Here is a 12,411-nt window from a genome sequence, read left to right on the forward strand (position 1 = left end):
ATCTATCTATATATATTTCTATATTTATATATATATATATATATATATATATATATATATATATATATATATATATATATATATATATATATATATATATATATATATATATATATATATATATATATATATATATATATATATATATGTTTTTGTGAGTGCCTGTGTGAAAAAGCTAGAAAATATGAAACTCAATTTTCTCACATTTATCTATTTATTTATTTGCCTTGAGGGTAAGCTTGAGTATGCTGGGACTGCAGAGGTTATACCAGTTGGTGGTCCACGGGATGTTATTTTATTTACACTAGATCAGGTGATGGATTCTATTAGTTCTTCTTATAGCTATTCATATGGACGGGCATTTGCATATTTTAACGTGATTGGGTCATTTCGTGTGCTTGTAGCTGCATGGTTTCTCAATCCTGTTAATGATGAAGGATATTGTAGTGGTCAATTTAACAAAAATGATGGTGCTGATGGAGAAGATATTAAAACTGGTTTATACCCAATTTATCATGTTTTGAAGGATAAAACACAATGGAAAGGTTATGATGCTTTAGTGATTGTTAATGCTAATTTTATGCTTCTTTATTTTTTAGAATATGGATCAACCATACCAAAAATGTCAATAAAAGAACTTATAACAAACAAGACTATAATACAAAAAATCCCTCAAGAATTGTATGATTGCTGGATTATGTATTCAAGCCTGATTTCTGGAGAGGACTATAATACTTTTGCTTTTATGGATCCTGGCACAGTGAAGGCTTCTCCAAATAAACTTTTTGAGTTAATATTGCTTAATAATTGTGAAATTCAATTAGTAGATGTAAAAAATAAATATTCATATTGGAATAGCAATACTGGTAATTATGGACAATATGGTTGTAAATTAAGACTTCAAACAGATGGTAATCTTGTATTATATAAAAGAAATGGAGATCCAATATATACAATTAATAGATACTGCTCCCCATCACCATGTGAACTACCATCTATTCTTACTATACAAGATGATGGAAATTTAGTGTTATATCGTAGTTTATCAGGAAGTGTAGATTTTGTTATCTATCGTACACATTAAAAGTTTATTTATATACAAATCATTCAAACTGCATTGTATATTCTATAACCAGACATTCATATTAAACTCCAAATTCTCATAGTATAGTAATTATTTATCCAATATTGATCAACACTTTCAGTGTTTTTAAAAAAATTAGAACTATAATCTAATTAGTAAAGAAACTTTAATCAACAAGATAGTATTATACAAAATAAAAGCTTTGGAATCTCATTATGTATAACTAAAGATAATTGAATACTCTTTTGAAAACTTTTAATTTTAAAGTAACATAATTTTTGTTTACTAAAAACTAATGCTTTAAATTCTGTCAATATTAATACGAACAATTTATTTGTGGCATATCTGTGCCAACCTGGCAAAGGCTAGGCCAGTCAGTTGATTTGGAGACCAAGCCTAAAGCTCTGTAAATAAAATGTATTACATTGGGAAAATGTGTTGCTCATTAAAATGTTAATTGGTTTACCATGTTTTGTTTTCTTTTTTTGGCACTGGATTTTCATTTTTCTCACATGCCATAAATGCTATGACAACTAAACATTTTACCAACCTAGTGGCATATTATAGTAATGCCACATCATGCTGGAATGCCAAATTCACATAGCTATGCTTGATCCATGCCTCCCACACTTTGCATAAGCTTGGTTGATCGATTTCCCTTGTTTCAAAGTGCCAAAAAGCAAACATGAGCACCAAAATAATAAGACTGCAGTAACCTTCAAGGCCTAACATGATCACATACATTAGCCTTTTTGTTTTGCTTTTTTAAAGCTAAAATTATTTTAAAGCTAAAAATATTATTTTTTTAAAACTTAATGTTGTGATAAAGAAATAATTGATTACTTGACTTTTGAAATGGAGGAGATTACTTTATATTAATAATTTGTTCCACTATACAATAGGGCTTATATTTGCACGTTAAATACAAAACTATAGAAATTATGCAAATGCACTTACCATACTTGATTATTATCTAAATTTCTCAAATCCAGGTTTCCAATTTACACCGCACTCCCTCACCAGTGCCTGTGGTGCTACTCACACACCACAAGTGAGCAGAGCAGCCATAGAACCCTAGAAGTGCATTGTGTAACAGCTGTCACCATCTCTTCCCTCTTAGCCACATCTGCATGCCACCATTGGCCGCCAATATTCTCTAAAACCATGGCTACCGACCCTGGCCTGGGCCTGGGGTGGCCTCCCCTTCCTGAGAACCATGGCTTCCAGGTCTGGGATCGGACGGCTGCAGGGGTCCGGGCCCTTTGTTTTTATATATATAGATATGCCGATAACTTGGAAAATCACTACTATTGTCATCCAATCAGGAACATCTTTGCTATTAGGCATCTTAAACATTTGCTTTTGTACAATAGACTGTATATTCCAGCTCCTTGCAAGTACCACAATGTCTACTAATGCCTTTGCAACACAGTGAAGCTAGGCTGATTTTTCTTGGATTACTTTTCCATATGCAGATGATAAGCATGAATTTTTTCGCAAAAAACTGTGGTAGACTGACTTCTAATAAGAAAGAGAAAAAAAATTCAAGGCCTCTCGTGAACTAAGATACATAAAAATTGATGTGGGTGAGACTTGATCCCAAGCAAGATCACCCATGAAGCTCACAGCTACATGCACATGCACAAACAAAGTGCAAGAAGGGAAGAAGCTAGAAAAACTGCCAAACAGAAGTAAGTTTACATAGAAATATCCTAAACCACATAAGCCATGGATCAAGAGGCCGAAATATCAAAGATTGAGTCACAAAAAAATGCACGTATTTTTGCAAGCTGCAATACCGCCACCTCGCTGGTTGTCAAAGTTGGAAATACCTACATCAAAGTGAAAATGGCAGGAGGAAAAGATTACAATAGAAGCAAAAAACAATTGATCATAGATGGATAGAATCTATTACTTGTCAAACATACAATAGAAGAATATCCTAGAATAGTTCTAGGAATTTTTAAATTCTTATTTTTAAAAGTTTAAAACATTAAGGGTGAACTTAAATATAAAAGAGGAAGCTACTTATAAAACTCGAAATCGGTGTCCGACTTTTTCACGTTGGTCCTGTAGCCCTTCTCAAAGTCCTTGGGAAGAATAACGTAGCGATTCTTCCTCACCGCATGCATGCCTGCCTCTTGACATATCGCAGCAATCTGGATAAAGGAAATGCGTCAGAGTAAAGCCCAAGACAAACGGCTCTCTACCTCGGCGGCGCTTATTTTATCAGGCCGAGAAACATAGTCCTCGAGATCCACTTCATCGCTCAGATTCATCTTTGCCGTGCAAACCTGGACTAAGCACTGTCAAGAAAGCTTTCTTCGCAAGAACGTCTGCACAGAAACCTGGAAAACGAGCCGCTTTTGCCGCCTGTCGGGCAGAGGGAACTCAATCTTCCTGTCAAGTCTTCCCGGACGCAAGAGCGCGGGATCCAAAGTGTCCGCACGGTTTGTAGCCATGATAACCTTCACATTCACGGTTTGATCGAAACCATCCATCTGAGAAGCACAAGGACGTCAGCGGCTTACTCTACTCGGTTCCTTTTACCTGGTTGAGCAGCTCCATCAGAATACGCTGGACTTCACGGTCAGCGCCAGTTTGAGCATCAAACCGAGCCGTGGCAATGGCATCAATCTCATCGATAAAGATGATTGCCGGTGCGTTCTCTTTCGCCAGCCTGAAAACATCACGCACCATTCGAGGTCCCTGTGCCACAGAAGACAAGCGTGAAGAGAAAGAAAAAAGAAAAGGTTCCACACCTCTCCAAGATACTTCTGGACGAACTCCGAGCCCACAACGCGGATGAAAGCGGCAGTGGTGTGGTGCGCGACGGCCTTTGCAAGCATGGTTTTCCCAGTGCCTGGAGGGCCATAAAGTAAAACACCTCTAGGTGGATCGATACCAATCTGCTTGTAAAGCTCGTGGTGCGTCAGAGGAAGCTCCACGGCCTCGCGGATTTCTTGCTTCTGGATGTCACAGCCTCCAATATCCTGAAAGAAACAAAGTAAGAAGTGTTTAGACCCAAGAACACGAGCCTTCAAGAGTAAGAAAGAAAATTTCTTACGTTATAGGCGACGTCTGGCTTTTCCGACTGTGTCAAGAGAGAAATGCTGGAATCCGCCTCTGGAGGAAGGACGTCGACGAGCGCATTGGAATGGCGGTGCAAGGCGACCGAAGACGAGGGCTTGAGGAGCTCGCGATTGACAGTGCTGAGGATCCTCACGTAGTAATTGGAGCCCGTGGTCGATCCCACGATGCCGTTGTTCTGATCTACCATCTCGATGAACTGACCAATGACGAGCGGCACCGACTGGATGCGCTTCACCTCCTCCTGCGCGCGCAGGAGCTCCCGCTTGAGATTCTTGAGCTCGTCCTTGATGTACTCCTCCTGGATGTCCACGAATTCGAGGCGGCGGTGGAGGGATTTGTACCAGGTGTAGAGATCATCGCCATCCGTCACGTCCGCCTGCGCTGCCTCCTCGAAGATCGATTTGAGCGCGGGCGGAAGATCGCTCGCGACTACTGCCATGGCTAGAAGAACCCTAACCCTAGCCCAGCAGTATATCCTTTTTGATTTGTATATTCTTTTTTACTAAACATCGTTAAGCAATAAACTTGGATTTATTGGATCTAAGAAGGAAAAAGAGAGAGAAATTAAGATATCAAAATACCTGGTGTTTCCTATCAACAAAATCTTTGATGTCCAACTTGAAATTCCTTAAGACCTCATTTCCTTCACATACCTTCCCTAGCAAAATTGCGTTCTATGACTCTTTCTTGACTAGAATCTCGATCTCTATAAAGTAAGAGAATATAGATGCAAGCAATAAAATTATTTGACATTACCTGAGAACAGTACTTGATCAGTTGAAATCTTCTTGTGAAAGACCTCCAAGACAAATAATCGTTCTTGATGCTCGCTCACAGTATCCTGCATAGACGCCTTACTCTAATCTCTGACAAAAAAGTCCAGCCTTAAGTGGAAACAACAGAAGTTCCACGCTGCATATTCTGGACCTTCACCATTCATCCCGCTTTTCTTCTCACACCACTAACATTCACAAGCGTGCTATCCCTGTACAAGTTCAAACATATCTCGCCTTGCTTCACTTTGTTGAGCACCAAGAGCGTTGGCTTAGATTTGATGCGATTGACAATCCAAGGTCCCAAGAGAACCTGCAGAAAAAAAGTCAATGGTTTTTATAAGAACAGACTATAGCATGCTTGCTTGCGGGGATGGCAAATATCCGCAACCAGGAGGAGGCAATTGGACTTGATAGTGGCGCTTCACACACTTTTCATCACCAATTCGTCCGATAACGATAAGAGTTTTAGTTTCATGTTTGTTTTCTCCGCCTAGAACGGTCTCTTTTCTTTCTGGTCTCTGCTTGTTTCTTTTTGTGTTCTCTTTTTGGAGCTTGAAGCTAGTGACACGATGGTTTCGCAATTACATACCTCTACAAATACAAGCTTTAGACGCACCCATGCGAGACGATAGACTACTAGTAAATTCACCACTGGCTGATGGTGCTATGGGCTCTTCAGGTTTATTCCTTTTGGCCATCTTTTGAATTCCTTCTCCTCAGGAGCTAGAGGTCGAGGAGAGACAAGCAGAGATGGCAGAGTTAGTCAGAGGAAAAGGATGAAAGTGAAATGAGAGTGAAAGGTTTGCATTTGGGATGATCTTTCTTGCCTCTTGTTTTTTTTTACAGATATTTCTTTTTTAGAAAAAATATCTACTAATGATCGTTCTCTATCTATGAGGTTGTCTTGCATTTGCTTCTCAGCTATGTCTTTTTTCTTTATTTGTTTGTGTTGATAACCTTGAGAATGTTGGGACTGCAAATGGTGGTTCATAGGATGTTATCTTGTCTACATTAGATCAGGTGATAGACTCTATTAATGAAAATTATAGTTATGCATATGGAAAGGCATTTGCATATTTTAGCGATATTGTGTCATTCCAAGTGCTTGTAGTTACATGGCTTCTCAACCCTATTAATGATGAAGGATATTGGAGTGGTCAATTTAATAGAAATAGTGGTGCTAGTAAAAACTAGTTTATACCAAATTTTGAAGGGAAAGGTTATGATGCTTTAGTGCCAATATTTTCTAGAAAAATACCTAAGATGTCAATAGAAAACCTTATAAACAAGACTAAGATTGTAGAAAAAATCCCTCAAGAATTATATGATTGTTGAATTATGTTTTCAAGCCTTATTTCTGGAGAGGACTATCTTTGCCGTTATAGAGCCTGGCACAGTGATATTTATATTGGAATAGTAATACTGGTAATGATAGACAATATGGCTGCAGATTATGGCTTCAAAACTGATGGTAATATGGTTCTAAGTGGATATTCAATATATACAATTAATAAATATTGTTCTCCATCACTATGCGAGCTACCATTCATTCTTATTATATAAATTTATTGTTGTATTGTATTTTATCAGGAGAAGTAGATTTTGTTGTCTATCATACATAATTTAAAGCTGGGATAATATTAATTAATTTATGAACTGAGATATATATCATTTGATTTATTATAAACTTTTCATTGGAGTTTTTACAACTTGGAATCATAAATCCAAATGTATCAGAGGATTAATCAATGATTCTGAATTTAATCAAATACAGTGTAAAAGGCAATAAAATATACTACAACTCTATGACAACCAAGCTCCCAATCACCCAATGGACACTCTATTTCATTTTGGTGACCCTCTAGGTTTGTTATTATTATTATGAATGCATGAATGTTTTACATTTTCTTTGTTCTTATAGAGGCAATCCTCATGACTTCTGACCACTATCGTGACCATAATGTTGGGGTCATACAAAGAAGACTAAAGAAAAACCCTAAACCCTAAAACCTGAACTCTTATATATATATACATACATATATATATACAGATATACATATATACATATATACATATATATATATATATATACAGATATATACATATATACATATATACATATATATATATATATATATATATATATATATATATATATATATATATATATATATATATATATATATATATATATATATATATATATATATATATATATATATATATATATATATATATATATATATATATATATATATTAAATATAAGCCCACTAAGTAACTTAATTGTTCAACTTCAATAATGAAGTGACTACAATATAATTGCTATATCCAAGAAGTATGTAAGTATGTATAGAACTTTTAAAATCCTAAATTACTATTAGACAATAGTAATGATCCAAATGCAAGACAACATACATATATTGTAATACTTTTACATTATATTTTCAATACTATTTACATATGGCAATGTTGGCAAAAACAAAAGATTATTCCTCAACTATTTCTTTTAAATACCAAGTTATACTTGTTATAGAGTAGTTCATCTTTACTAATTGTAATATAAAGATGATGTACATAATGGGATAACATTGACTAAACACACTCATGCTTTCTTGCATCAACACACATTTGAGACTAATACAATAAGTATTGTTGCACAAGATGAAATCTTAAGTATAGTCAAGATATGCTAAACCTAAAGGACTTTGTTAACACTTTTTTGAGTTCTATAGATGTTTGTTTGCACTTCTTAAACAAAAAAAAATGATGTTAATGACTTCAATAATACTTACAATAATGATCAATAAAAAGACCGAGATATTACACCTTATCACAAAAAATATAATACCTAAGATAAATTATATCCTTATATCCAAATATGCATTTTGACCATTTTAACTTCAATCCAACTTCTTGCAATTAATCAAATACTTTATAAACATTATAGATCTACTTCTCCCACTACTTCTTTGAGTGGATAAAGTTATCATTAATAATATTGACAATCACCTTTGGCATATTGTAAGGAAGCTATCCATCATCCATTGAAAATTTTCTACAACATTATTCAAATCTAATAGCATTATCAAAAATTTATACAAACTAAATAATGTAAACAAATAGTATTATAAACACCTTTGGGCATTGACACTTGTCAATACTCAAAAACAAAATCAAACTTAGTGAAACAATGACTTATCCTCAAACAATCTAGAAAATAAAAGTATAAGGAAAAGGATATATATTTAATATGGTCACAACATTTAATGGGTGATAATTAATATAAAACCAAATACTCTCATCAGGCTTCATCACAAAATGAAATTCACATGCCTAAAGACTCCAAAACTTTTGGATGATATTGTTTTCCAATATCTCTTTGACATTTGTTTATAAGAATTTTAATCTTCTTAAGTGATTGATGTTGATGACTAGTTAATCCTCCAGCTCCCCAACGACTCAATTGTATCTAGTTTATAATGCAGCAGCTATTGTCCACTGGAGCTCTTCCTCCAGTGTGTCGCCAACTTTACAAGGTGGAAGCTGGATCCACTCTGGCTACTTCTATCACTGCTAGTCTCATGCCTCATGATGAGAAGCATGGTGTGGTGAGAAAAGTTTTTCTACATGTCTCAGAATGATTGTATTATCCAGATATGGTGATAGGACTTCTTTTTCATTCTTTCCATTCTGCAGGAGTTGAGATGAAACTGCCATTGTAAAAAACCTCTTGTGAGTGAGATGTGGAGAGTGCAAATTTAAATAATTTCGGTAGAAAAGCTAATTTTCTTTGATAGAACATAGGACTGGATCTCCATAGGAGTTGTCAAGAAGTCATGCCCAGTGAATCACTTTCCTAGCACTGCTGGGCAGAATTCTTTGGATATGGAGTAGTAAGGAATGTTCAATGCACTGGAAGTGATTGCTAGGGATTACTCGCATTTAACAGATGAAATATTAAAATAGATTCTTAAAAGATACCATTTTTAAGGGTTCTTCTTGTCGTGCGAGTAAAGTAAGCCCTAGTCGTGCGAGTAAGCGAGAGCAAGTAAGTTTGTGTTTGTTTTTTCATGTGATCAACGATGGCAAGAGTTCTTCCTCCTTGGAGACCTGCTGGAGCTGCAAAGACGCTGCCACTGTCACCACGAGCGCTACGACGAACAAGTCCTGGTGCAGTGCCACCTCCTCCTCGGCAATCAGGGCAAGCAACTCCTCCACGAGCAGTTTCTCCTCGGTCACCACGAGTAGCAGGATCTGCACTGGCACCACCAAGCTCGCCACGATCTTCTCGAGCGGCTCCTCATCCTCCTCGGACCGTGTCGCCACCTCATCCTCCTCTGGCAGTATCGCCACCACGAGCGCTACCACCTGCTCACGGTCAAGAGACTCCTCCTCCTCCTCCGCGGGCAGTGTCTCATCGTCGGCTAGCACCACCATCTGAGAGCAAGGCTCCTCCTCCTCTTCGGTCAGTGTCTCATCGTCCGCTAGCACCATCATCTGAGAGCAAGGCTCCTCCTCCTCCTCGGCCAGTGTCTCATCGTCCGCTAGCACCACCATCTGAGAGCAAGGCTCCTCCTCCTCCTCGGCCAGTGTCTCATCGTCCGCTAGCACCACCATCTGAGAGCAAGGCTCCTCCTCCTCCTCGGCCAGTGTCTCATCGTCCCCTAGCACCACCATCTGAGAGCAACGCTCCTCCTCCTCCAGCAAGCAGCAACAATGCTCCAGGACGCCACAAGGGGATGCCGCCACAAGCTCATCACGGCCCAGCAGCTCCTCGGGAGCAGGGACATGTTCCTCCACATCGTGGCTCTGGACCTCATCACCGGAGGCGATCACGGTATGGCTCTCATTGCTCTATGGCTCCTGTTAACGTTGGATGTTCCAGGAGCAAACCACGGCGTCATGCTCCCCGTGCTAATACACCACCACCACCCTCTTGTCCAACGAAACATGGTCATTCTCCACCGAGGCGAGCTTCACCAAGCAACGCTCCTCCTCGGGCAGTGGCGCCTCATCCTCCACCATCTCACAGTCGAGAGCACGGGGCTCCTCCTCCTCCAGCAAGGGATCATCCAGCAGCGCCGCCTCCTCCTCCTCCAGGTCGCCATAGGGAGAAAGGGCCGCCACCTCAATCTCCCCCACACAGGCGCCCTGCAACTCATGGCACCGCTCCTCCACATCGCGGCTCGCCTTCAGGCGGGAGGACGCCTTCAGCTCGGTCGCCACCTTTCAGGTACTATGGGTTTTTTCATTGTTTGCCACCTGCTAAAAGATTTTGGTTTTTCAGGAGCAAACCACCTCCTACACCGTTGAGTGCTGGTTCGGAGACACCTCCTGCTCATCAAACCAGCGAGCATCCCGCAAATGGTGATGGAACTAGCAGCGGGGGGAATCCGTGGACGTGGGATTGGGATTGGGATCCAACCATAGAGTGGCAGCCTGGTTACGTCCCAGCTACCGGCAGCCACAGCAGCGGCTCCATCAGCCCTGCTCTTCCTCCTCCTCCTCATGGCGGGAACTCAGCTCCAGTGGTTGCAGGAGTGGCAGCAGTCGTGTGGATTCCTCTCGTGGGGCTCGTGTTGGTTATTCTTGTCCTGCTGCTCCTGGTTGTGCGGTCTTGCCTCCGCTGCCGCGAGAGGAACAGGGACGAAGTATTCATCTACAATGCTGCTGCGGCTTCCGATCGTTATTGAGAGTGCAACAAGGTTATGAAGAAGACTCTCTCTAGAATGAACTACACAACAACACATCTCTAAGAAAGGAGATCTCCAAGGAAAGGACTACACACAAAAACGAGAAGCAAGGAATTTGCAATGGATTAGTGCTCAGACATCTGTACTAAAAGGACCACACAGAAAAGCGAGAAGCAAGGCCTCAACATGTATGTCTACCGAAAGGACTACATAGAGACTACAGAAGCAAGGCCACAACATATATCTCAACAGAAAGGATTACACAGAGAGAAGAGAAGCAAAGCCGCAATATATCCCTATTGAAAGATGGCGAAGAAGAAACATTAGATTAGTGTGCGAAGTGTGGATTTGATTAGAGTGTGCAGTGTGGATTTGTTTGTAAAAGCTACAAGTTTTTGTCATGGAAATTATCTTTATTCACAAACAGCGCAAACAGCGCAAACTCTACAAAAACGCTTGAAAACTCGCTAAAGTTGAAGCGGCACCCAAGCTGCGTTTGAGGCTCGATGAAAGAACCGAGTGGATTGCGGCCTTGTTGAAAGCCTCGGTGGTATGGGTGCCGCCCCAGCTCGGTGAAGTTCCTGCCACTGACCACTCCCTGCGTTCCACAGGGAACTCGCGTATCATAGTTGTATGGCTTTCCAGTCCCGCAGCAAGCTTCTGGTCTGTTCTGAAACCTTGGAAGCAAAGCAAGAACGATTCGTAATTAGAGGAGAGGATCGTATAGCATGCCGGTTACCATTGCGGCCATGGCGACGTAGATAAGCCTCCGGACGGAGTCCCCAAAGCTGGTTCGCAGCACGTCTATGGTGACCCTGAGAAGCTCGTTGTGAAGAACTGTGATCCGGTTGTAGTTGATGAGGCAGCCCATGGGGTGGCGAAGCTGGTCAGGAACTCGGGCGGGCATCCCAGAGGTGGAAGATTGAAGACCATGAAGTTGGCCGCTCTGAAAGTCGTCGAGAGGAACTACACGAGGAAAAGTATTGGTGAGGTTAAAACACATCAGTCTAGAGGAAAAGTTACCAGAACAGTCACTGTGATGTTCTCCACGACGTGGGGGATTACAGTGCGCTCCGTCTTGTTCTCGCGGAAGAATGCGTATCTGTTGTTGTCGAGACCCGATTCCTCGTTAGCCAAATGCTGGTGATCTTGGCTGAGTGAAAAACCAAGTAGAAATGGGAGATATAAAATAACCAACTTACCAAGAGATTGATTCCCAAGAGCATCTCTCACGAGCCACTGGATCTGAGGCATGAGAGGGTATGGGTTCTGCCGAGATCCAATCGAGCTGGCAGGCCTCCCTCCTGGAAATTCGAGACACCAATTCCCAGCGCCTGAGCTGTGGATCGCCCAAAAGAAGATGAGATTCGAGCAAGGAGAATGATATTACCGACGACATCCAGCATCAGCCGCCCATCCGAGAGCCGCCGCTTGCAGTAGGAGAGGTTCCCGACATCGCCCCAATCGTCGCCAAAGCCGACGAGCACCTGTGGTAGAACCCTAAACCATCTCCTTCAGGAAAATTGGCGGGATAGAAAGGTCGATGAGGTTTCCATCGCTTGTCTTGCTCGTGTTGTGCGGCATTTTGGCGCAGGGGCACGGCGGCGGAGGCTTTTAGATTTCGAATTCCCGCCACTTTCAAAACTAGGGCTTACGGCTAGCTAGGGTTTATGCTATGGATCAGCAACCTAGAAGCGCTTCTGGAGGTGGCGGAATCATCGCCAGATCGCAAGAGGATCAGGCATTTCAAGGATCTGCCGCAG

General features: G+C 40.6%; 2 protein-coding genes across 2 annotated transcripts; one reads left to right on the top strand and one right to left on the bottom strand.

The window, feature by feature from the left end:
- Nucleotides 1–3,014: 3,014 nt before the first annotated feature.
- On the bottom strand, nt 3,015–4,631 carry LOC9663113 (26S proteasome regulatory subunit 6B homolog). The gene is made up of 6 exons (XM_002960753.2): nt 4,152–4,631; nt 3,847–4,077; nt 3,635–3,793; nt 3,433–3,585; nt 3,295–3,378; nt 3,015–3,243 (listed from the first exon to the last, which is right to left on the bottom strand). Exons 1-6 carry the CDS (start codon nt 4,614–4,616, stop codon nt 3,109–3,111), a joined length of 1,227 nt encoding a protein of 408 aa, XP_002960799.1. The 5' UTR covers nt 4,617–4,631; the 3' UTR covers nt 3,015–3,108.
- Nucleotides 4,632–9,694: 5,063 nt separating this feature from the next.
- On the top strand, nt 9,695–10,648 carry LOC9663114 (basic proline-rich protein). Its single transcript, XM_024677088.1, has one exon. The coding sequence runs from the start codon at nt 9,695–9,697 to the stop codon at nt 10,646–10,648; it is 954 nt and encodes a 317-aa protein (XP_024532856.1).
- The last annotated feature ends 1,763 nt before the right edge of the window (nt 10,649–12,411 follow it).

The sequence above is a fragment of the Selaginella moellendorffii genome, unplaced genomic scaffold (assembly GCF_000143415.4).
Source record: "Selaginella moellendorffii unplaced genomic scaffold, v1.0 SELMOscaffold_0, whole genome shotgun sequence".
NCBI lineage: Eukaryota > Viridiplantae > Streptophyta > Lycopodiopsida > Selaginellales > Selaginellaceae > Selaginella > Selaginella moellendorffii.

Bases quoted from the DNA above. Each gene is read 5' to 3' on its own strand.
- LOC9663113 (XM_002960753.2), bottom strand. From the start codon at position 4,616: ATGGCAGTAGTCGCGAGCGATCTTCCGCCCGCGCTCAAATCGATCTTC. The intron at 3,794-3,846 runs GTGTGGAACCTT...TCTGTGGCACAG, and splicing joins TCCAGAAGTATCTTGGAGAG to GGACCTCGAATGGTGCGTGA. The intron at 3,244-3,294 runs GTAGAGAGCCGT...TCCTTTATCCAG, and splicing joins ATAAAATAAGCGCCGCCGAG to ATTGCTGCGATATGTCAAGA.
- LOC9663114 (XM_024677088.1), top strand. From the start codon at position 9,695: ATGCCGCCACAAGCTCATCACGGCCCAGCAGCTCCTCGGGAGCAGGGA.